Source organism: Channa argus, chromosome 20, assembly GCF_033026475.1.
Source record: "Channa argus isolate prfri chromosome 20, Channa argus male v1.0, whole genome shotgun sequence".
NCBI classification, from domain to species: Eukaryota; Metazoa; Chordata; class Actinopteri; order Anabantiformes; family Channidae; genus Channa; species Channa argus.
The window spans coordinates 8,046,884-8,069,339 of record NC_090216.1 but is presented as its reverse complement, the minus strand read 5'-3'; the positions used below and the strand labels follow the sequence as shown (position 1 = coordinate 8,069,339).

Below are 22,456 nucleotides of genomic sequence, written 5' to 3'. Positions count from 1 at the left end.
AGTTTATTTCGTCCACACCGGCATCGTCAATTCTCGCGAGAATGCGCGTCATGCGTGACAAAACAACAACCTTAATAGAAAACTACAGAGCTTCTGAACGTTCATAGACTATCACTTTTTTTTTACACTCGTGTAGTAAGGGGCAATATAATAAAAATACGACTCAGGACTAAAAATATCAAAATAATAAAATTTTCAGAACAAATCACATGAAATCAAATGTGATTCACTAGAAAGATTCGTAGAAATGCAATTTCTAGCATTGCACTTTAATATAAAAAAACAAAAACGGATAACAACTTGTATGGTTACATGCTTAACAAAAAATTTTTTTATATATTTTTTAAATTATATCTCTAGACAATATTATGATTTTCTTTTTCTTTTTTACATTTAATTTAAATTATTTTCATTTATTTACACCATTATTCGGAATTCTTCAGACTATCCTCAAAAGTTAGTTTAAACCAATTATTTATGACATTGCTGTATTATCCATAGGTAAGAAGTTGTCAACTAACTCTTTTATAAACACCCTTGTTAAAACGATCGTCCTGCTGAGTTATTTGTGCTGAGTCTATTTACTTTGTAACAACCTCCCCCAGAAGCCAATGAAGCACTAAGTGGGTATCTGTAAAATATAGTTGTAGTATTTTTGTGCATTGACACCAAGAAAGGCAGCCTATACACTGTGTAACGTCTTAGTGCCACCATTGGTTTCACATGACTGTAATTTCTACATTGTGTTTGCATTGTGTTGCTTAGGAAATTGTGGGCTCGTTTAAATACCATGAGCACTACTAGTTTTCATTCTGTTGTGTAAAAGTTTTAGGTGACTATGGTGCTCACTATGTGGCAACTAGGGAGCGATTTAAGACACAGCGTCTGTTTATCTGCCTCTCTGTAGTTGTGAAACATTCATACAATGTTTGTAATGAAACTTGTTGTTAAGTCTCCGAAACAATGCCTAAAGCCTTGGGTGAGAGAAGGCTCAGATGAACAACCATAAAAACATGTACATTTTGAGAGTTCCAGCAGTTGTGATAGAATTTGAGATTTAAAACAACTCCTTTTAGATTCAAGCTTGTTGGCCCTTCCTGCCACAGCTCTCCCATTTTACCCGGGCCCAGGACCGGCACCAAGGTAGCCCATGATGATGCTGTACCCATTGAGCCACCAGGTCCCAGTTCAAACGTGTACTGTAAGTGTGTTTAAAGAATAAGAGCAGCTTGAAAAGTGAGCGGCTGATGCTGATGCTGGTGTCACAGCTAGTCTTACTCTTAAAAAACATTCTACCAATCTCTTCTCTATCCATTTCTCAAGCTTCCTACGGCCGCACGACTGATCTATTTAATCACTTATCCTCTTTTTTTATTTTTTTTGTGTAATTTTCTCATTCTCTCTCTACATAAAACCTGCTCCACATAATTTCTATGAGCATGTTTACAAACCATTTCTCTCTTATCATGTCATGTTAGTTTCTATTTGATCTCATTTCAGCATAAGACCAAGCTGACCTTAAGCTTTGGTAATCAAAATGAAATTACAATTTAATACCAATGATTCATCGTTTTGATTAGATAAATAGCCTGTGGGATTTAGGAGGGCTTAATTAGGAGACTATGATGCAAATACACAGAAGACAAGACCACAGTGACATACAGGTATCATCTGAATACATATTTATTAGATAAATATTAGGTTGTCACATCATCTAACTACATACAGTTCTGCAAGACTAAAAATCACAATTAGTTTCTGTATTTTCTGACCAGTTTAGAATATGAAATGATTGTACATACAATGTACAAACATAGAGACAATGGTCACATTGCATGAATCACCGTAGATTGTGTCATTTTTCCATCTGTTCATGATATCAAAAATGTACAAACCATGGATTTGGTTACAATCTTCTGGACCTGTCCCTTTCACCGCCTTTCTCCCTCCCCACCGATTTTCTTTGTAACCTTGTTTTTTTTTCTTCCTTTTTTAGCTTTAGCACCTCGGAGTATGCAGGTGACAGACTAGAACACTTAAGCTAAATATTACATGTAAAACATAGCTGTCCCAGTTCCCGTAACAAAAGAGGTGAAAGTATATTACAGAGGGGCAACAAAATGCTGAGAGATACCCACAGACACTAACTAACGAGTTTCATTTTCCATATTCAGCCACTTCCAGTAGAGGGGTTGCAAGCTTTTTATTATTCTGCAGAAACAATGCACATTCCCAGGGAAAATGAATACATCTCTGTTCACATGTCTCTATATTCATTTACATATATACAGACATCCTTGGGACATTTGCCCTAGCCTTGCCCTCCACATCTTTTCCAGGCCAGAATGATGAACGTGCCCTTACTCTTTGTATTTTTGTTATTTATTTTTATTTTCCTTTTTTTTTTTTTTTTAAAAACAACTTCCCCCAGAAAAATGGCCCTTTATTGTGATTGTGCAACTACAGATTTGAGGTTCTGCCTAATACATCAAATTGGCTCACTTAATTCAAAACAAAATATGAAATAATAACTTCAACGGGTTGAACTAAACTTTCAATTCAGATTGTATGAACCGAAAATGTGGCAGTGTATCCTGAAAATGATAAATGTTTGAGTTGATGTTTCATCGTGACTTAAATACAAAACGTGTGCTGAACTGGAACAAATCAAATGGTACTCAAATGGTGTTTAAAATAACAATTACATAAAACCAGGTTGGTTAAATCAACACAATGCTACAGTTGAAAGAAATTGGATTTCTAGCCTTACAGAGATTAATAAGAAAACCGTACAAAATAATTTACCAAAAACAAAGAGATAAAAATGTATATGGTTTCATGCTTTTAAAAAAGCCACATTTTCTATAATAAAAATATAAACAATATCATGAATTTCTTTAAAATATGGTTGCGATATATCTTTAAAATATCACTGTGTATTGACAATAGGCAACAATTATGATATTCACATAGCTCACTAATTACATTGAAAGCCAGCTGACACCACATCTTCTTAAAACCATTACTGTTCAGTATCACTGATAAAATGCTAACAGAATTTTATGAATAGAAAACATCGATGATTTTCAGTCAAATACACGTGAGCATGAAAGAACATATTGCTTGAAACTGATCTTGAGATCTGAAAATTTAAATGATGCTACACAATCACCTTGAGTCAATGCAGGAAGAAAAATGAGACACCTGTCTATGAGTGGGAGGAAAGTGACTAGAAAGCACGATGACCTGCTGGAAATAGCTTATGAGACGTTTTGGAGTACCGTCCCCGTAATGAGGAGGCACGACAGCTGTTGTATGCTGGTTACAAACAAAGTCAGTGGTCGGATGGGAGTTTGGGAGCATACATGGTTAGGTTGGATGACTAATGATCAAATGACAAACATTATCAAGATGATACAAAAATATTCACAATTATATTTACAGTACAATAGCATTTCTTAAAAAATAATACATTTGCATACTGAACAGCACTCTTCTCAAAAAAAAAAGAAAAAAAAGAAAGTGAAAACAAATGTGGCAAACGGTCTGCACCAATACTGCTTTAAAAAACACTTCTTGAACAGTAGTGATGGATAATTGGTACTTGTCCTCCTATTTATCTTTGAAATCAATATAACTTCCCATCAGAACCATTAGAAACACGCATACTGTCCCACACATGCACACACACACATGCACACACTAGCAGTCTTACACAGGAGCAAGCAAACACGAACAACTCCATTCTCATCCCTCGAACTTTGGTGATGTTGAGCAGTTTCCCAAAAGATTAATGGATAGTTTAATTATGCAGCAAAAAAGCAAGAAAAAACAAAATATAATACAGTATATCCAGCAAATACATGATAAATGTACTGCTGATATCAGCATTATCCCTTCAATGTTAGTGTTAAATAAATCATACTAAATCTGACAGAAATCAAATACAAACTTACAAATAAAAGAGCTGTGGAAACAACAACTGATAAAATCCACACTATCTTTTTTTAACCACTTGGAACAGCACTAGACAAGGGCTTGGCACACATGCACTTTGTAGACTACTTAAACAGCACATCATTTAACAGGGAGAGAGATGCAACTTTGCAAAAATGCTGACACGAGCGACACCAGGGGCTCATGCGGATTAGACGGCATGGAAGCAGTCGTAGCAGGAAGCAATAAATGCAGCAGGATCATCCCAGGAACCCCAAACTCTCATTGCGTGCCATTCATATCCATTCTGATCACTCCTCTGCACAGGAGAACGATAACCACACGACATATGGAAATACAGGTATGCTATTATCGGTTACAATATAAACTTGTTTGTTTCAGAGGGGCCATAATCTTCTCCATTTCATTTGCCAACCCTCAGAGGACTGAAAAGCTGGGATATCTCTTTTTGACAAAAATATGTATGTATCACAATTGTAGACAAAGTGGAAGCCAATCATTTCCAAAAATCTTTTTAAAATGTTGGCAGAAGAGCAAAAAATTATTTAAAAAACATTTTGTCAGGAACAGACATATATGGATCCAATTCATCTTTTTTCCATATTAAAGACATAATTATTTTTTGCATTGCCAAAATCTCTTGTGCTTTTAAATGATGTGTGGTTGACAAAACAGTGCAACTAACCAGACCAGTCAGGGAATGGAGCCGTGACACAAGGAAGCTGTGGCCTCTCAGATTGGAATAACAATATGGACTTAATGCACACTGGCCGGATAGCGCAGTTTTTTTCAGTTATTTTTCTGTTTTTTACAGTGAATTCCTTTTTTCTTTCGCAAAGGAAACAAAAGACCAATAAAAAATGCTACAACACGTTTCTAATGTGCACACATAAACCTGTGTGTGGCATAAAAAAATCAACTGAGTATAGCTGCACAGTTCAAAGGTATCGCCACAGTGTTAGCAACCTGCAGTGAGAAATCGAGTTTTAACCTCTCTCGGTAAATCTGCGCTGGCGAATGCAAACTGTACAAGAGGAAGAAGAGAAAGGGAGTGCATCTTTGTGTTTATCAAGTACTAGGTGACTGCTCTGGGTTCTCAGGGAAACTGTAGGCAGTCAGAAAAGTTTCTGTGTGTCTGAATCGCCTCAGTTGTTCTCAAAGAGCGACAGAAGGTCGTCGTTGCTATTGCTGGGGAGGTCTGGGGGATCCAGGTATGATAGCAGCTCATCTGGGTTTGCAAGCTCTGGAAGAAGCTGTAAAGAAATAAAAGATGATGACAAAACTCTGGTTAGGAAGTAAATCTATATATTGTGATAAACTTTCAAGGTATAAAATTTGCATGAAAAATGTGTGAAATTTTCCACAGTAGCTTACAGTCATGGTCAAAACAATCGGCACCCTTGCAATTCTGTCAGAAAATGCAACCCTTCTCTCAGAAAATTGTTCCAATTGCAAATGTTTTGGTATTCACGTACTTATTGTTTTTGGTTGCACTGGAACAACACAAAAAAACAGAGAAGAAAAGTCAAACTTTACATAAATTCACACACAACTCAAAAATGGACTGGACAAAATTATTGGCACCTTGTCAAAATTGTAAGAAATAATTGCTTTCAAGCATGTGATGCTCCTGTAATTTGTATTTAGACACCTCTGTGGGCAATATAGAAATCACAATTGCAACCAGTTAAAATGGAGAAAAGTGGACTTAACCTTTGTGTTGTGTGTCACACTGAGCATGGAGAAAAGAAAGTGTAAAGTGTAAAGAGGTGTCTGTGGATTTGAGAAAAAAAAAAATCATCACCAGAGATCTTAATGTTCCTGTGTCCACTGTAGCTAACCTCCCTGGACGTGGACGGAAGAGCAAAATTTATGAAAAATTACAACAAAGGATTGTTTGAATGGTGGATAAAGAACCCAATTACCTTCCAAACAAATTCAAGCTGATCTGCAGACACAGCGTACAGCAGAAGCCATCCTTCAAATCTGAATGACCTGGAGCAGTTTGCAAAGGAAGAGTGGTCCAAAATTCCATTAGAGAGGTGTAAGAAACGTATTCATGGTTACACGAGGGGACTGATTTCAGTTGTTTTTTCCAAAGGGGGTGCTACCAAGTATTAAGTTAAGGTGCCAATAAGTTTGTCCGGTGCATTTTTGGGGGGTTCTGTGTGGAATTGTATCAGATTTGACTTTTTTGTGTTGTTCCAATGCAAAAAAAAAATAAATAAATAAAAATAAACATGAATACCAAAACATTTGCATATGCAACAGTCTTCTGACAGAATTGCAAGGGTGCCGATATTTTTGGCCATGACTGTATGTCAGGACTCACATCTAAAGATGGCTCAGGCATGTCCGACCCTGCTTGGCTGTCCAAACTGCTGGAGGGGTTGAAGGCCAGGTCGCTGTGGGGATGGTTGTTAGGGCCGGGCTGCTGCTGCTGCTGCTGCTGAGGAGGTGGAGCTTGTCGTGAGGGCTGAGGAGGCCCGCTGTGATGTAGCTGCTGCCCTGACTGGCTTCCCGGGTGTGGAGACGCATGTAAGCTCTGCTGCAATGGGCCATGCTGCTGATCATTGCTGACAGAATGAGGTATCTGATGAGAGAGAGAGGGGAGAATATTCAGACTGTGGATGCAACTAACAGCCTAATTAATGTAAATAAGGATGAATCTGTGACTCATGTTTACAATTAATGAATTAATTATTAAGAATAGGAAAAAGAAAATAGTGGAAAGTACCCATTACAGTTTCAGTGACATCTTACAATTGCTTATTTTTCAAGATGAATTCCAGTCTCTGTAACTGTGTCTTAGCATGATAAACTTGTTTTTTTGTTATAAATGAACAGTTCTCAAAATAGGGGACACTTTCTTGTTGAGTTACATGAGAGGAGTGATGTCACTCTCAGGTCTCGTGAGACACCTTAAGATGGAGCCAGCCCCCAGAGCTAGCCTGTTCAAAATTAGAAGACAACTGTCCGAGACTTACAGAGAGGAAGTCTGGGGTCCAAGCTGAGAACCCTGAGGACCCTTTGGGGTCCCATGTCTAATATTAAGGGCAAACCCTGCCTTTTTGGTACAGATAAAAGCCATGTCTATGTCTGTACAAGAAATCAAATCAAAAGTTGGTTTCCTGAAATACTGAATCCTGTAGTCATTATGCAAACTAATTTTAGTGTCTTAGTGTCTAAACCGATGCTGAAGAACATTTGTTACACCAAATGGTGGGAAGACTCACTGAGTCGGGCATGTTGTGGGAGAGTGGCTTGTCTTGGGTCATCAAGCTGTTGGGCATGTCAGGTGGGTGAGACAGCTGGGGACCGTGCATGAAATCATTCATCGATGTACCGCCAGGGGTGCTGTGAGGGAAGTCAAAGTTCCCGTGCCCTTGGTAACTGTTGCCTGGTACACAAAGCAAAAAAAATTATCAACACAGTTATTTTAAACTTTCTGAAGAATTAAAAAAATGTTTTAATGTAGTATAGAATCCTACCTTGGCTGCCATATTCGCTGTTGTTGCCACCTTGTTGAGACGGTAGTGATGGGTATGGTGACGGTCCGGGGCCGAGCTGAGCTATCATCTCCATCACATTGGGCATGATCATCTGGCTGGGACTCATTGTTTTAAACCTCTTGGCCAGTGGTCCATCAGGGTCTTCTTTGATGTGGATATCAGACTTGACAGCGACCGGCCTCCAACTACACGTGGGGTCAATGGTTACCTCCTCAAACTCTGAGCTGAAAAATCGGTGGAATAAAATGGTTTCAATACAAGGATGTAAATATGCAGATGTGCATTACAATTCACTTTCTTGTGCAGCTTACTTCTGAATGGCGTTCAAGATTCCCCACATGTACTGGTCCACTTCGAGTCCTTCTAACAAAGCTGTTTTACTGAGTAGAGAAGAGAGACAGCATTTGAAATGCTGAGAGAAAACAAAAGTGGACTGCAAAATTTTATACAGGGTAAAGAGTGTTCTGTATTACCACTGATTAAACTTACTTGCACACAGGACATCGCCATGTTCCCCGCTCACAGTTCAGTTGTAAATACGATTCCAAATCAAAACACTGAAAGAAACAGTAATTTATTATCGCTGCACCCTGAAGGTCCTTGAAGGTATTTCGTTTGTTTATGCCTGCAGTGCTTACCTGAACATGTTTGCAGTCATGGCCTCTTGCTGGAAGCTGTATTCGCCGGAAGGTGATTGGACATTTGAGAGAAACCTTTATGGCCGTCTGCTCCACACCGTCCTCTCCGTTAAGCGTGGGGTTGCCCGATGTTGCTGCTACGCTGCTGAAGTTCCTCTTAACTTTAAAGCAGAAGTAAAGAGAAATTGTGGGTGAGCAAAGACTGACACGCAAAGAAGGAAGTAAACTGTGGCTGTGTCCTTATGTGAATACCTTTGGTGATGCAGTGCTCTGCAGGCAGAAGCCTTTTCTTCAATAAGCCCTGGAGCACAGAGCGAACCGAGGGCCTGTGAACCAGCTGTAGCACAAACAAGTGCGACTGTGGGAGGAAACCTCATCGTCAACATGGTGTAATAAGGTCTATTATTTCTGCTGATTTTTCAGTAGCATATTTTTAGAGCTACGTTTTAGCATTAAGTATGAAGTATTAAATCTGAATGTCGATTGTTTTAAATCTTACATTTATTTATCTGGCAACAATTTGTTTTTAACTAGTATTTGCAAAAATCTCTTTTTAGTAGTTCTGGAGATTTGTGTACTCACACAGCAGCAGGCAGTGACTGTGATCTGAATCGTGTTCCTCCCTGGCTGGCATACGTGTTTCAAGTGCAAGGGTTTGTGGGAGGTCTTGTTGTCACCCCGTTCGATGGTGAGCGGCGTGGCGTTGACGCTGACTTGAACCGATGCCGGCCAGTTGGTGTTCATCTGACGGTCCTCGTGGTGGTAGCACTTGAACTGCAGCTCCAGGTCTGATCTGCACAGACAAACACATACACAGAGTAAATATACAGCACAACGTTTTGTCTTTTCTAATGAATTCTTATACAAACAGAGTGAGTGATTTAGTGCAAAAAGGGAGTGAAGGCAATTAGAAATATCTGAATATGAGAAAATGAATGCATAAATGACCTTCTCCGAGTTATCTGGGAATATTGCTGGTTTGAATTTCTTTAAACATTCTCAGCATCAGCAGACAATAAGCCTGCACAATCTTTTCAATCTGCTAGGCAACGGTTAAGAGGAACTGAAAAATACCTATTGGTTCTTCACTACAGCATATATCAAGCAAAATCTAATAATCCCAGACAACAGAAAAAAAGGAAAGTAACAGAATTCTTGGACTTGTGTTTAATTTGATTTAATGCAGATTGTTACAACTGTAGGGCTACCTGGACATTAAAATGAGGCATAGTTTGGTATTGTGCAAAGGAATATGAATTGACACATGGTGTGGGCAGTGTCGACTCCAGTATAAGTTGTTTAGTGCAGTAACAAGAATATAACCCCTCACTGGCATCCAATCCACAATGTCTGCCATTTGTGTTTCATGTACAGGCCTGTAGCAACCTGTGGGATGAATTGATGACTTGTGAATTTTTGCCCACACATGGTAGACCCAAAACATTTATTGTGAACCACAGGGACCAACTGCCAAGAACTCGATCCGAGATTAAATGATACACCCAGTTCTTCATGTTCCAACCATTTTTCAACATGTTTAAATAGTGTTTTAAGTTTTCTTTCTCCCTCTGTCTCTCGTTAAGCAGTCATCAAGGCAGTAAATTATCTGGGAATAGATTATCTAAAAATGTATGTGCACAATGTCTTACCTCCACATGAGAGTCTGGTGTACAGAGGGCCGTAAGTGGAAGACGTGGTTGCTGACTGCCAGGTTATGCTCTAGCCTGAAGGGCTCTAGGACTACCCCGTCCCGCACTGGGAACGTCAGACGTAGCTCCTCGTTGTGGTTTGCTACATGGGTGAAGACAAATGTCAGTTAGACATAAATTCTACAGAAAGATTTTTTTTCTCCACGGAGCAAGTACCAGTTACTAACCTGGAGGCGGAGGGAGAGCTGTGATATTTGGCTTGATGTCAGGGGGGAAGGGTGGCTTCACATCCTGGTTTGGTGACAGGTAGGGAGGGATATTACTTCCTGGGGTCATTGGAGGGGTGGGGTTGCCTGGCACTGGGGAGTGAGGGTAGTTACTCACTGGTCTGGGCGGCTATAATCGAGACAATCAATTAGTAAATTCAATGTTTGTGGGACAGTAAATACCACAGTTAAAAGTCCTAAAATTGTGAAAACTGACTCACCCCGTTCATACTACCCTGGTTGTACTGATATCCACTGCCAGTGAAGTTGTTTGTTTGGCCATTAAATGGTGGCTCTTGCTGTAATTTAATAGAACACATTTGCAATTATTTATTCAAAGAACTTACCACTTATCATACCTTGCTCAAATTGGATACTATGCCCTGCAAATAATCCTAAACATGTAGGATTAACGAGAGTCCTACTGCACCTTGTAATACTGGCTCATGGTACCACTGGGTGGTGGGTACTGGCCCTGCAGTTGCTGGCCTGGCATTCTCTGTCCAGGGTAGTTCGGGGATGGCAGTGGCCTGGAGGCATTGGGTGTGGGGTACTGCCCCTGCTGATTAGGGAACTGACTGTTTGGTCCATACTGCTGCCCACCATAGTTTGGCTGTGATGACAAAGATAAAGATATTCAACATACAGTAGAGGAGCTAGATTTTGAAGATGATGGTGTTTTTTTGCATCCACTCACCTCCCCTGGGTATGGTCTTTTCATGCCCTGCATAGCCATGCCCTGAGGCCGAGCTCCTGCATAGCCTTGCTGCGGCATTCTTTGGCCATGGGCCCCGAAAGGCCCCATGCCTTGGCCCCTGGGCTGGTTCATTCCCATTGGTGGCCCAGTCATGTTGGACGCATTCATGCCTGTGCCCATGTTCCCAGGGAGGGACGGAGGGCCGCGGGGTCCTGGCTGGTTCATGAACTGGCTGTTGTATGCCTGGTTTGGTCCCATCTGGAAAGAGGAACCCATCTGGAAGACAAAATGGGTTGACTCATTCACCATGAGTTGACTTTGTATTTTGCAAATTATGGATAACAGAACACATAATAGTAATATTGCTGACTCTTTTGAAAAATCTACTCGGTCACTTATTCATCCTTAACACGTCCTATTTGCAGTAATGTGAGCCTTGTCCTACCGGTCCATATTGGTTCATGTCCTTGTTCTGCGTTTCCTGCAGGGCAGCTACAGTCGCTGTGGCAGTGGCAGTTGCAGTGGCAGCGGCAGCAGCAACTGCAGCAGCAGCAGCAGCGGCAGCAGGCTGTGTGAAGTCCGAAGGAGGACGCGTGTGTGAAGGGATGCCCATTCCACCTGGTCCAGGATTAGGCCCTCCGGGGTAACTATGAGAAGAAACAACACAATATTAGAAGTGAGCTCAGACCATCATGCTACAGGAGTGTGATCATTTTAAGTGACTATCAGAATCACTGCTTGTAAGCACTTTTAACCACTGCAGAGACGAGTCCTAATCCTTTGTTGACTTACTTGCCGCCAAAGCCTCCTCCTCCAGGGTAATTGGGTCGTCCGTACATGCCCTGCTGCATGTAGGCCTGGTTGGTGTTGCCTTTGTTTGGGAACTGCTGTGGAGGACCGGGGAACTGAGGGGAGTTCATACCTGGATTGTTTCCAGACATACCTGAGCCCATAGGGTTCCCCCCAGGGTTCATGGGATTGTTGTTGTTGGCCATTGGGTTCCCCAACACCTGTTGGATTCAGACATAAACGTCAATAAATGCTGGATGCGAATGATTGAAAACGTTCAAAACAACTCAAGAGTCAGAATAGAGGTCAATTTAACTTGTGTTTCTTCGTCTCATAGTGAATGACATTTATTCACCCATTTTATATGTAAAATAACAATCTTTTGTTGTCAGTCTGTATTCAGACATGGCACTTCTAAAGTACAATGTTAATGTATTTTTTCAACTCATTGATGACTACTCAAATCATATTATTAGTGAAATAAACACATAGATATCTTATTTCCATTCTACAGAAGATTAAATGTGATATCCAGTAACTTTTTTTTTTACTCCACTGCTTTTTGATTAAGGGAAATTTGTGACAGTTCCCCATAAAAAAACGTGGATATTGAGAAAATATACAACTTTACAAAGGATAATCCTATCCGATACAGTCCCCCTCATTAGGTGACAGGTAAGACGTCTCACCTGGCTCTGTGAGGTGTTGGTCACACCCCAGACAGTGGTCACCACAGATAACGAACCGGGAGGCTGATTGGTGTTCTGTTGCCAGGGAACTGAGTCGTAGGGAAAAGACCCATCTCTGCAAGAGACGGCCAAAAACATCAACATCAAGAAAACGGCTCACACGTTTACCTGGTGCAACAATATAGTCATAGTAAGTGTGAATTTGCTAAAAAAAAAACAGGGAAAGACAAAGGTTTTATTGTTAGGATTATAAATGCACATATGTAAAACTGTTGGAATTATTAACTACATGTATTAGGACGAAGAACAGCTTGACTGTGCTACAAGCAGCTAGTCTGGCAGTTTGTTTGGTCACTGATCCATAAGGAACACTGGGCTTTACGTGCAGAGGAAGGGCTTTCCCCAAGGCCCTAGTCTGTCTCTTCACGAGAACACACGCAAACACAAGCCAAAACGTAGAGCGGTGTTGAACACTGACCCGTGTGAGAGGCTGGGCTTCATGGAGCCCATAGGAGGCTGCATGGGCACTTTTCCCGGAGGCTCGTTCTGCCTGTTCTTCTGGTGACGGAGGAGAAGTAGGCGTCCAAGCTCCTCACACCACGATGACAGAAGAGCTTTAAAGAGAGCAGAGGAAGACTGTATAAGCACTGTCAGACTCCTGTGACAAATAACTGCAGAGGTAACAGTCCTCCACTGCAAGCGCTGCAAAATCCTGCAAAAACCGATTATGTACAACAGAAGAGAGGTGAAACACGATAAGGGAGAAGCTTTTGAGCAAAGCTGGACCTAAAATTAAAAAGTAATGACCTGACTGATAAAATTGTGTAGAATCACATTTCAAATACCCTGTGCCAGAATGAACAGAGTAGGGGTACACTATGTCATTGCACGTAATAAATGTGAAAAATGTGTATATAATAAAGTGCACATGCACTTTATAATAAAGTTGCAGCGTTTTCAGTTCTATATTTATAGAAATTAGCTTACACTAGGCAAATACAACCTCAGATGAATGACAGCCTATAAATGTTTCACTGTGCCATTATTGATTTGAAAAAAATAATGCCAGAAAGAAAAAACATGTGGATAATGCTACGTAACGCCTTGCACTTTCCATAGGATATAACAGGGAATGTTACAGCCAGGTGCTGCTAATCATCAACAATGTGTAAAAACAATGCCAAGATGGAAAGATATGAGCAATTGTAATAGCTTGAGAAAAGGGCAACAACCTTTGCTTAGGTTAGCTGCTATGTAAATGCAAGACTGCATTCCAAGTGTGTTGTAATTAATATATATATATATATATATATATATATATATATATATATATATATATATATATATATATATATATATATATATATATATATACACACACACACACACACACACACACAGTTTGTTTGTTTGAGTAGATAAACATTTTAAGGCTCCTTCAGAAAAAGTTAACATAATCCCAATAAAACATATTTTAGTTATGAAGTTGTTTCTTTCTATGCAATTTCAAAACATAAGTTGACACATTCTCCTGAAGCTAGTTTCCATCTCTACTTGACAGCCAATCTTCCCTCTCTTTTTTGTTAGTGAATCTATTTTTGATAGATCCCACAGTAAGTGAGAAAATGGCCTGAAAAGCTATTTGGACATTGTTTGACATCAAAAGGAGGCACCTTCATGCGGGTATCTGAAGAGATCAGCTTGTACGCAGCACTCCCTGCTCCTCTCGGCCACTAGGGTTCACTCTAGGCCTGCAGATGAAGCCCAGCCCTTCCCATCCCTCCACCTACCTACTGCTCAGTTAGGTAGCTACCACAGAGTGCGTTTGATTGAATCATATGCTTTTCATCTGCAGTGCATGGTTTTGTACTGTGCCAACTACAAAAGACTCACTTTTCCTTTTTCCTCCCTCTTGCTTCCCCTGCCTCCTTCTAGCCTCTTCTGCGGTGTTGGAGGAGAAAAGGCAATGTGGATTCAATCAAAGGGCAGGGCAGCCACCTCCTCTTATGATTCACAGCACTTCTAGGCTGAGAGAGGAGTCAGGGAGGGGCAGGTGGTGAAACAGAGCGCTTGGTGATTTCAGCTGCGGTTCGCGCAAAAAAGCCACGTCAATATGACAGCAGACGGTGCAGGCTGTCCTTGCAGGCAGATCCACCCTGCTGCCACATGCAAGGACGGACCGCCACTGCACATATTACACAGAGAGGCAGAGGCAGAGACAGAGAGAGATAGGAACAGAAAGAGAGTGATAAAAAAGGTTGAGTGAGTCAGTGAGAGAGAAGACATAAGGCTAATGGGGCTGATGGGAGGGAGGAACAAACAAAAGCTTCTGACTGCCATCACAAACATAGCAACCCAGAGATTTGACCACACATGAGTGCTTGCAATCAGAGTACAAGCCTACTGACACACACACAAATTAGGAATGACACCACAGTGGCTTATATTTCCACACATACACACACACACACACACACACACACACACACACACACACACACACACACACTAAGGTAAAATAAATAGGACAAGAGATGTTCTCTGAGTGCACCACATTTCTGAGGACAAAGCACAATTTCAGCATGGACACACAGACACACACCTTCTCCTCTCAGAGCATCGCGCACCAAAAGGCACCTCCTCGCCTTTCATTTGAACACTGAGCACACCAGCTTCGCTCTGTGTAAAGACGAGGGCTGGAATACAAAAGACATGTACAGATGGTGCCAGCAGTCTCCCTGTCTCTCCCTCTCCTCTCTCTTTCGCTCCCTCCCACTCTTTCAAAAGCAGCACGGGGCTCAGGCGCAGAGGCAGCTGGGTTTTTCCTCCTTCCCACCCTCTCAGGCTCACTCTCTCTTTCTCTCCCTTTTCCCCCTCCTGTTCTTGGCAAGGCAGGTGCCAGGAGACAGGCCGAGCTGTTCCTCCAGAGGACTGATCTGACTTCAACATGGTTGTGCTTTGGTTGACACAAAATGCCTCTCAGGTGTTCTTCTCCTAAAACCATCACACTTGCAGGGAAATGTGTAGATTTGTAGGTTAGTTCTAATTAAATACAAATGGTGCCACTAATAGGTTTAGGACATCTATGTCCTTACATCTATGTTAGAACATCCTGTGGTGCTTTAAGGCCCCCCTCCCTCTCGCCAGACCCCCTTCTGATGGAAAGAGTTTTCAATTCAAGGGCCTGGCGACCAGCCAGCATGTTACAGCTCAATTAGGTGCCATTATTCTCTTCCAACAAGGGGTAACTTGCACTTCTTCTATGTTGATAAACATGTCTCCACAATTTATTCCCTAACCATCCCACCATGAAGCCGTCGGGCCAACGGGACAGTATCCTTGTTTCAGGCTGACATCAACAGGCCCAGGGCGGACAAAAAAGCAAATGACACTGAGCTGAGCAGAGAAATGACAAGACATATCTGAGAGACAGAGATAAAAAAAGAGAGGGAAGCACCCGAATTGCCACTTAAAGAGGAATTACTATACTCCACCATTAGACAAAAGGCTTATCACCACACGAAATTGCTACCTTCACTGGGCACCGACCTGTTAAAAGGAGAGGCACTCTGTCATTGACTCTAAAGGATAAACTTCAGGTTTCATATGACAGAAGGAAGAAAAGCCAAACTGTTACTCCTCAGTCTCTTCCTCCTCCTTCTCCCACACAAAACCATCTTGCTGGACATTGTGCATGGTAAACACAAAAGGATTATGTTTTTTTTTCTGCTGTCCTCCCACAGACGGCCCTTCTTGAGGCTCATCTGTTTCCCACCAGAAAAGCTGGTGATAATTGTCTCAGGTATAGTTCTTCCAAATCACTCTGGAGTGAATTAAACCACCATTTGGTGTTACAGAGCATCTTTTTGCTCTGTTTACCTGGTGGCAATGGATCTGTCTTCCATAAGGAAAGGAGCCTATTCTGTTTGCCTTGTAGATAGTCCCAGGGGTCCAGCTATGTCTGAGCCATATTGATATTCTGGTGCTCAGCTGCACAACCTGATGGTCAGCACTGGCAAAGGGCAGTAAATGCATCTGCTGGGACTAGATGGGTGGTTCAGTAGCTGGCCCTGCAGCTTCCAGCTTCGCTCTCTGTCATAAAGCCCCAGGGAGACATGACAAATGACACGGACTGCAGTTGTTCAATGCTCTTTCCAATGATAATGCTCCCCCACCCCACCTTTCACTACACATAAAGACAGAAGGCAAAGAGATAAACTGTGCTGATTAAATACTGTGATTCTGTCTCCTTTTGCTTTAAGGGCCAGTTCACCCAATTTATATGAAGGGTTAAAAAACCAAACAAAACTTTATATTTTGTTTAGTTTAAAAGAACTTTTATAGACCAATTTCAGTGGAGCGACCTACTACAAGGCAATTTTATATTTGTTTGTAACTCTATAAGCTCTGTAGCCACACTTTAGCTGACATGCATCTCCTCAAATCTTTGTCATGGCTGTGTCAGCTATGGGTACATTGTATAGGGAAGTTAAGAACTGTGACTGGACAGTTTGACCCGGTTTGGGTTTAAAGTTTCTGAAGCCAGAGGCAATTAGGAGTGAGTTCAATGTGAAGCAAGTAAAAACGAAAGTTCAGTTCTCCTATTCTTTTCAATGACATACAGCTCTGCTGCAAACCTTTTGCGCAGCATGAAAAAGCTTGTATAACAAAGAACCTAACCGAATGAAATAACACAGTTACTGTGACAAATAAAAGATTACTGTTGCTATCACCCTTAGCAATCTGACACTATAAATCAAAATTCACACTGTGGGTATCTACAGCAGCTTCGTTTATTCCCTTGCACCAACTATAAATCCATCTTATAAAAGAAATAGTGCTAATAAAAACTGATGGGGGCACTGTTTCAAGAAAGATCTGAGCACAACAAGCAAAATGTCAAATGAGAAAAGCATCCGTTTGCTGTTTAAACCGGACAATCAAGTGTTGTTACGTTACACAATCTATGCCCCCCCCCCCCAAAATAAATGATGAAAAAAGGCACTCCCTACTCGCTGCCAAACACTTCCCTCTTCTCTTTATCTCTCTTTTTTGCCCCCTCCTTCCTTCCCTCTCTTTACTGACAGGAGACTGTAAGGGAGGCAGCAGGTAAGGCAGATGCCAAGAGCTCTTATGACAGCCCCCCCTTACAGGCTCTGCTTCCCCCCTTCCTCCCTGCTCTGTATCTAATAGACACCTGCTCCCTTGTCAACCCTGGACTCCCACCTGGCATCGTCCCACATGGCTTGGTCACTAACGTCCAAACACACAGTACACGTCCCGTCGTCACAGTGCACTCAGATTATCATTATCAGCAGTTCTTTCACACGTATTCTCATACTAACTGCAACAATCAAGTCTGACTTTTTTTTTTTTGCTGTAAACATGTCGGAAAGAATCATGACCCCCCAAATGGTTTGTTTAAAGACATTTGGCCACAAAGGTTGAAAGGAGAACAAAGACCATGAGCAACCTAACAAGAACAGCTCTAGCAAGCTGCACTCTTTAGTTTCTGAGGGAGCTCTATTCACATTCTGCCCCCCCTTCCTGCCAGAAAGGTTTGAATGGACACAAGCCTCCTGCAGGCCAAAGTCAATTAAAATAGGAGCGAGTCCTGGGAGCCAGAATATCCCTGGTTACTAAAAGCACCTAAGAGGCCATGCAAAACAGCCGCATTTAGCTTTAGCCAAAGAATTCCTCACTTATGTGCCTCACATTGGCTTCCTGGAACTGTAAAACCCCAGGATTTACCTCATAATATATGGAAAACTATATGAATAACTGCTTGCTATGACATTGTTTACGAAGGCACAGCTGGTGCCAAGCTATCCTGCGTTAACCACCGGCTGGATCGTAAATCATCTCCCACTAGCTCATGGCTCTGTGACATACTCACCATGGATGCCCACCTGGCAGCCACCAAACCTCCCTTTGTCTTTACACAGATGCCACATATTATTCATCGATGACCATTTGATATGGAAATGGAAGTAATTTGTCCACTGTGTAATTTTTGTTGAAAAGCAGCAGATATAACCAGTTATGAACCTGTTAACCTGGTCAGAATTAAACTATGCTACTTTGTCATCGACGGGGGCATAAAAAGATCGAAGTTCACAGGTCTGCCTCCTTAAACACGTTGCACAGATTTTACCTGTGGTCACCCTCTCAACTTTCCAACACCCCGGCACAGAAACGAGTGCAAACTGGGTGTTGAAAAACTAAGTCTGTAAACTGACTTCATTAGCTCAATTACTAACAATTTAAAAATTCAGTTGAGTCATTTAGTGACATATTTCAGAGTAAGTGTTGTTTCCAGAAAGCTGATGAAGTGTGAGGGATGTGTGAAGTGGGAACATGTGAATGTCATGGCTGCCATGTGGCATCAAAATCTGACTTAATATTTGCCCTACCATCCCTTAAATGCTGTCAGTTAAGCAGCCATTTTATTGAGTGGAATGCATTTGTAGTGAAGACAAATAAAAAAAAGGAGCATTTAGCAGAGGAAAAGCATGAGAAAGTAGCAACAGCTACATATTGTGGATTGACAGCATTAATGCAAACAGTTTTAAAACCTACTGTCTATCTAGGCCAGACGACTGCCTCCTATCTGCACCTCATCTTTGTCTGCTGCTTTTATTCTTCCATTATTTCCTCTGCTTCTCTCTCTCTCTGGGAAGTCAGTGATGTTGGAGTCTTGTCAATGAGTACTTAGGCCCGTTGCCTCATGGGGAGCCAGACTTTCTGGCTAGGTTTTATGGCCCATTTCAGAGCTTCCCCGGCTTAAATACAGCCTCCTGCTGGCCACATGGCCACAATGTCGTGCCATGTCCATCCGGCGAGGATAAGGGGGGACGCTTGGACTCGAGCCAAAAAGGTTTTACTGCGGTCACAAGCATATGTGGCCATGTGGAGGCAGGCGGCATGAGGAGAAGAAGAAATGCTGCGGATTTGGTGTTTCTGGTTTGCTGTTTTGACATCCTCTGTTCATTGTTGCAAAATGAAAAACCTCTAAACGTTGTAGTACTGACAGATGGAAAGCTGTCCCTCATTCCTTATATTTAATTTGCCGGCTTACAACGTCATGCAAATTTCTTTTTCTTTTAATTTGCCGGCTTAAAACGTCATGCAAATTTCTTTTTCCATGTGAATAAAATGCAATAAATGTCAAAGATATGATATGTATCCTCAAATTAAATTATTTTTAGAAGTAAATAAATATATATACACATTTAATACTGTATATATAATGATATGCACTTGGCAATGACTGAATCCTAACTGGCACAGAAAGATAATACATGCCACAGTTTCTTGTGGCATTAAACAGCATTAACAAGCAGTGTTGTTCTCTCTCTTTACAGTTCTGTTTTGCTTTTCTGGAGGTTTTACCAGTGCTTTGTAAATATGTAAAACTTTATGTGATTAATATGAGTTCATTACGTTTAAATTTAGGAAAGCAATATAATTACGCATTTAGAAGCCCAATGAAGTATAGCATGCATCTGAAAATGCTCAGTGAGGGCTAAGTAGAAAAACAAAAATCTTGATTGTTTAACACAATGTGAAGTAAAAATATTTGAAACATTTAGTTTGGATGATACTGAATCAGCACAGTAGCTCTGAATTCAGGTTGTATGAATGATAACCCTTTCACTTGAATGCACTAAGGTTCCTGAAGCTCTGCCAACTCCTCGGTGAGGTTGACTGCACTGGCACAGAGTGTGTTACTAACCGTACACTCCTGCCACCAGATTATCAGGCGAGCAGACCAGTAAAGGAGCAGCTTACAGGAGCCAGACCGTTTCCCAGAGCAACAGGCTGCTATTAACGAAGGCTCAGCCTTAAGCCCTTGTCCACAATGATACTAATTAGGCATGGAGCAGATGTGCCCAGACTAGTGCCCACCTCAGGGTGCTGGGTAGGGTTGATAGTGTCACTGTGGCATACGCCTGTGGCTGACTCACCTGTGACCTTTTCACAGTGGGCCTGGGGTCAAAGCTTCCCTCTAGGGGTACAGTAGGAACAGACACCGGAGGAGCCTGGGTTGGGTCCTGGCACCCCTCTAGGCTTATTAGAGTCATCCATATGTGCAACAGCTCAGGACTAAAAAAAGCTTCTTCGAGCTTATTCACTTTTAAGTATCCACAGTACACAGAATTTAAAAAACATTGTATAGCCTTATAGGTACACATTTATCATAACCTTATTTAATTATAAGCATTACTATCATCCAAGTTAAATATTTTGTGCACTTAACAAATGTAACACATCTTTTATCACGTAACACGAAAGCCATTCTATACATGGCCTAGTTCTGAAACTTGGTTGCATGTCTACCCATTCTAACATTCAATTTGCTACATTCTCATTTGTGCTTGTTCTAATTTTTGATGTTTATTCACAACTCTTACTGATCTTTCACAGAAACAAAAAGGCAGGGGTGTAATTAACATAAAAATCAACAAGAGGAACGACGTATGAACTCAGATTTATAATGGTTTTGATGAACAGCCGAGAAAAGAAGTGTGAACTGTGACGCAGGCAGGATGATTAAACGCGTGATAAACTGCACTATAAAACTCAAACAGACATAAACACAACAGCAGCCATGTGGCTTCTCCAAATACCAACCAAAGAGCACATCGGGTATCCTCGTCCACTACATTAACACAGTTCAGTGTAAGGACATAATGTGAGGTCTGGAATGAGGATTGTTGGTTGGTTTCAGCCAGTGTCTATGAGTCTCCTGCGCAGCGCTTTCATAGTGGAAGAATGACTCCGATCATTTACTGAAGTAAATGCACCATTACCACTGTGTAGAAATACTCTGTAACAAGGAAAACTCCTGCATTAAAAATACTACTTTAGCAAAATTACAAAAGTATCACAGGTTCAAGTCTGTAAGCTTTGCTGCATGTCATTCCCTTTCTTTCAACTGATGTTTCCTGTGATATCTTTACTTTAAAGGGCTAATAAATTGATGCATAACTTGCCCCCCCACAAAAAGAATGTAATCTTTATTCATCCAGAGCTTATTGTAATAACCTTGCATGATGATTTGATAATCATATGTTTTGAACGTAATAATTATAATGTGAGTTACTTAAGTGCCGCTTGTTTTGCAGGTGGCTTGTGACTATAAACAAAGACTGAGCAAAGGGCTTTATGGTAACTCACATTGCTGAACAAGTGATGCACTGCTCTGCTCTCTAAAACCTATATCACAACTGTAAGATTACCTTTCAGCTGTGGCATTGAACATAAATTAAGATCAACAGTCCTTCTCTAGTCTGATTTACTGTATTTTTGTTCTCTAAAGGAACATTACAACTTACATGAAGACAAACACGTTGAGTTGCTTGTTTATTCCAAGGGTGTGAGGAAGAATCTCCATCTATACTTACACCTAGACCTTGTGTGCAATTTAAACACTCACTGTTTTTCAGACATTGCATCCCAATTGAAAGGGACCACTGGTATAAGACTACAGTTTTTCACTTTGACCAACGTCGATTAAAATAAAAACTCCATTATTCATGACTCACTGACTGGCACCTTTTAGACCTGATTTAGCCAGTAATAAAAGTTAAATATCGGCTATTATCTGTTTGTCCAGATGTCACATTGGTAACAACTGAAAAGGGTTTAATCGGTGCAATTTTATTACATCAAAAAGTTGGTGAGGGAGTGAGGAGCATGTAACTATGAAAGCCATCCTGAAACTATAAAGTGCTATCTCTCCAGTGACTACGTGTAATAAAATGTCTGTGTTGCTATTTTTTAGCAATATATATTAAAATATGTTCATTGGAGAATTGGAGTCTTACACATGATCGAAATATTCAGAGTTTGATGAGAGATTACAATATATTTTTATTTTTTGTTCTTTCTGCTTACGGCGTGAGGATGCCCTTCCTGACAAAACTCTCCCCAATTTCTACCAGGCTTGGGACCGGCCCTGCACGGCTGGGGATGCAGATGGGCTTCTGGGAGTTTAGTGTCCTGCCCAGGGACACTTCGGCATACGAACCTCAGACCCTATGGTCGGTAGGGGGCCACTATAAATGGCATCAGCTGTCCTTTCGTGGTGTTTACTCTTGTTTTATTATGTAATGAGAAACTTCAATAAAAAGGGTTTTACAACTTCTTGGCAAAAAATAAATAAAAAATCTCGAATACAGAGAACAAGAGATCCACTGAAGCTGACAAGACAACAGTAATGAATAGTTAAGACTATGGTGTACAGTACGGCTAGC

The 22,456-nt window shown here is 41.1% G+C and overlaps 1 protein-coding gene across 6 annotated transcripts in view; it reads right to left on the bottom strand.

The window, feature by feature from the left end:
• Positions 1-1,667: 1,667 nt before the first annotated feature.
• The window catches only part of LOC137106071 (zinc finger MIZ domain-containing protein 1-like), a 104,389-nt gene continuing 83,600 nt past the window's right edge, over positions 1,668-22,456 (bottom strand). For 4 of the 6 annotated variants that reach the window (XM_067489082.1, XM_067489080.1, XM_067489081.1 and 1 more), the window contains 18 exons: positions 12,676-12,811; positions 12,198-12,312; positions 11,512-11,729; positions 11,165-11,366; positions 10,720-10,995; positions 10,453-10,635; positions 10,244-10,321; positions 9,984-10,152; positions 9,757-9,898; positions 8,690-8,900; positions 8,360-8,465; positions 8,108-8,268; positions 7,959-8,026; positions 7,781-7,849; positions 7,449-7,693; positions 7,194-7,357; positions 6,290-6,550; positions 1,668-5,210 (listed from right to left, as the gene is read on the bottom strand). In XM_067489082.1, coding sequence (XP_067345183.1) covers positions 5,103-5,210; positions 6,290-6,550; positions 7,194-7,357; positions 7,449-7,693; positions 7,781-7,849; positions 7,959-8,026; positions 8,108-8,268; positions 8,360-8,465; positions 8,690-8,900; positions 9,757-9,898; positions 9,984-10,152; positions 10,244-10,321; positions 10,453-10,635; positions 10,720-10,995; positions 11,165-11,366; positions 11,512-11,729; positions 12,198-12,312; positions 12,676-12,811 — 2,912 coding nt within the window. In that variant the 3' untranslated portion in view covers positions 1,668-5,102. Of the gene's footprint in view, positions 5,211-5,331; positions 5,451-6,289; positions 6,551-7,193; positions 7,358-7,448; positions 7,694-7,780; positions 7,850-7,958; positions 8,027-8,107; positions 8,269-8,359; positions 8,466-8,689; positions 8,901-9,756; positions 9,899-9,983; positions 10,153-10,243; positions 10,322-10,452; positions 10,636-10,719; positions 10,996-11,164; positions 11,367-11,511; positions 11,730-12,197; positions 12,313-12,675; positions 12,812-14,090; positions 14,354-22,456 lie in introns of those variants that run through there. The other 2 variants (XR_010911894.1, XM_067489084.1) reach the window with 2 other exon arrangements.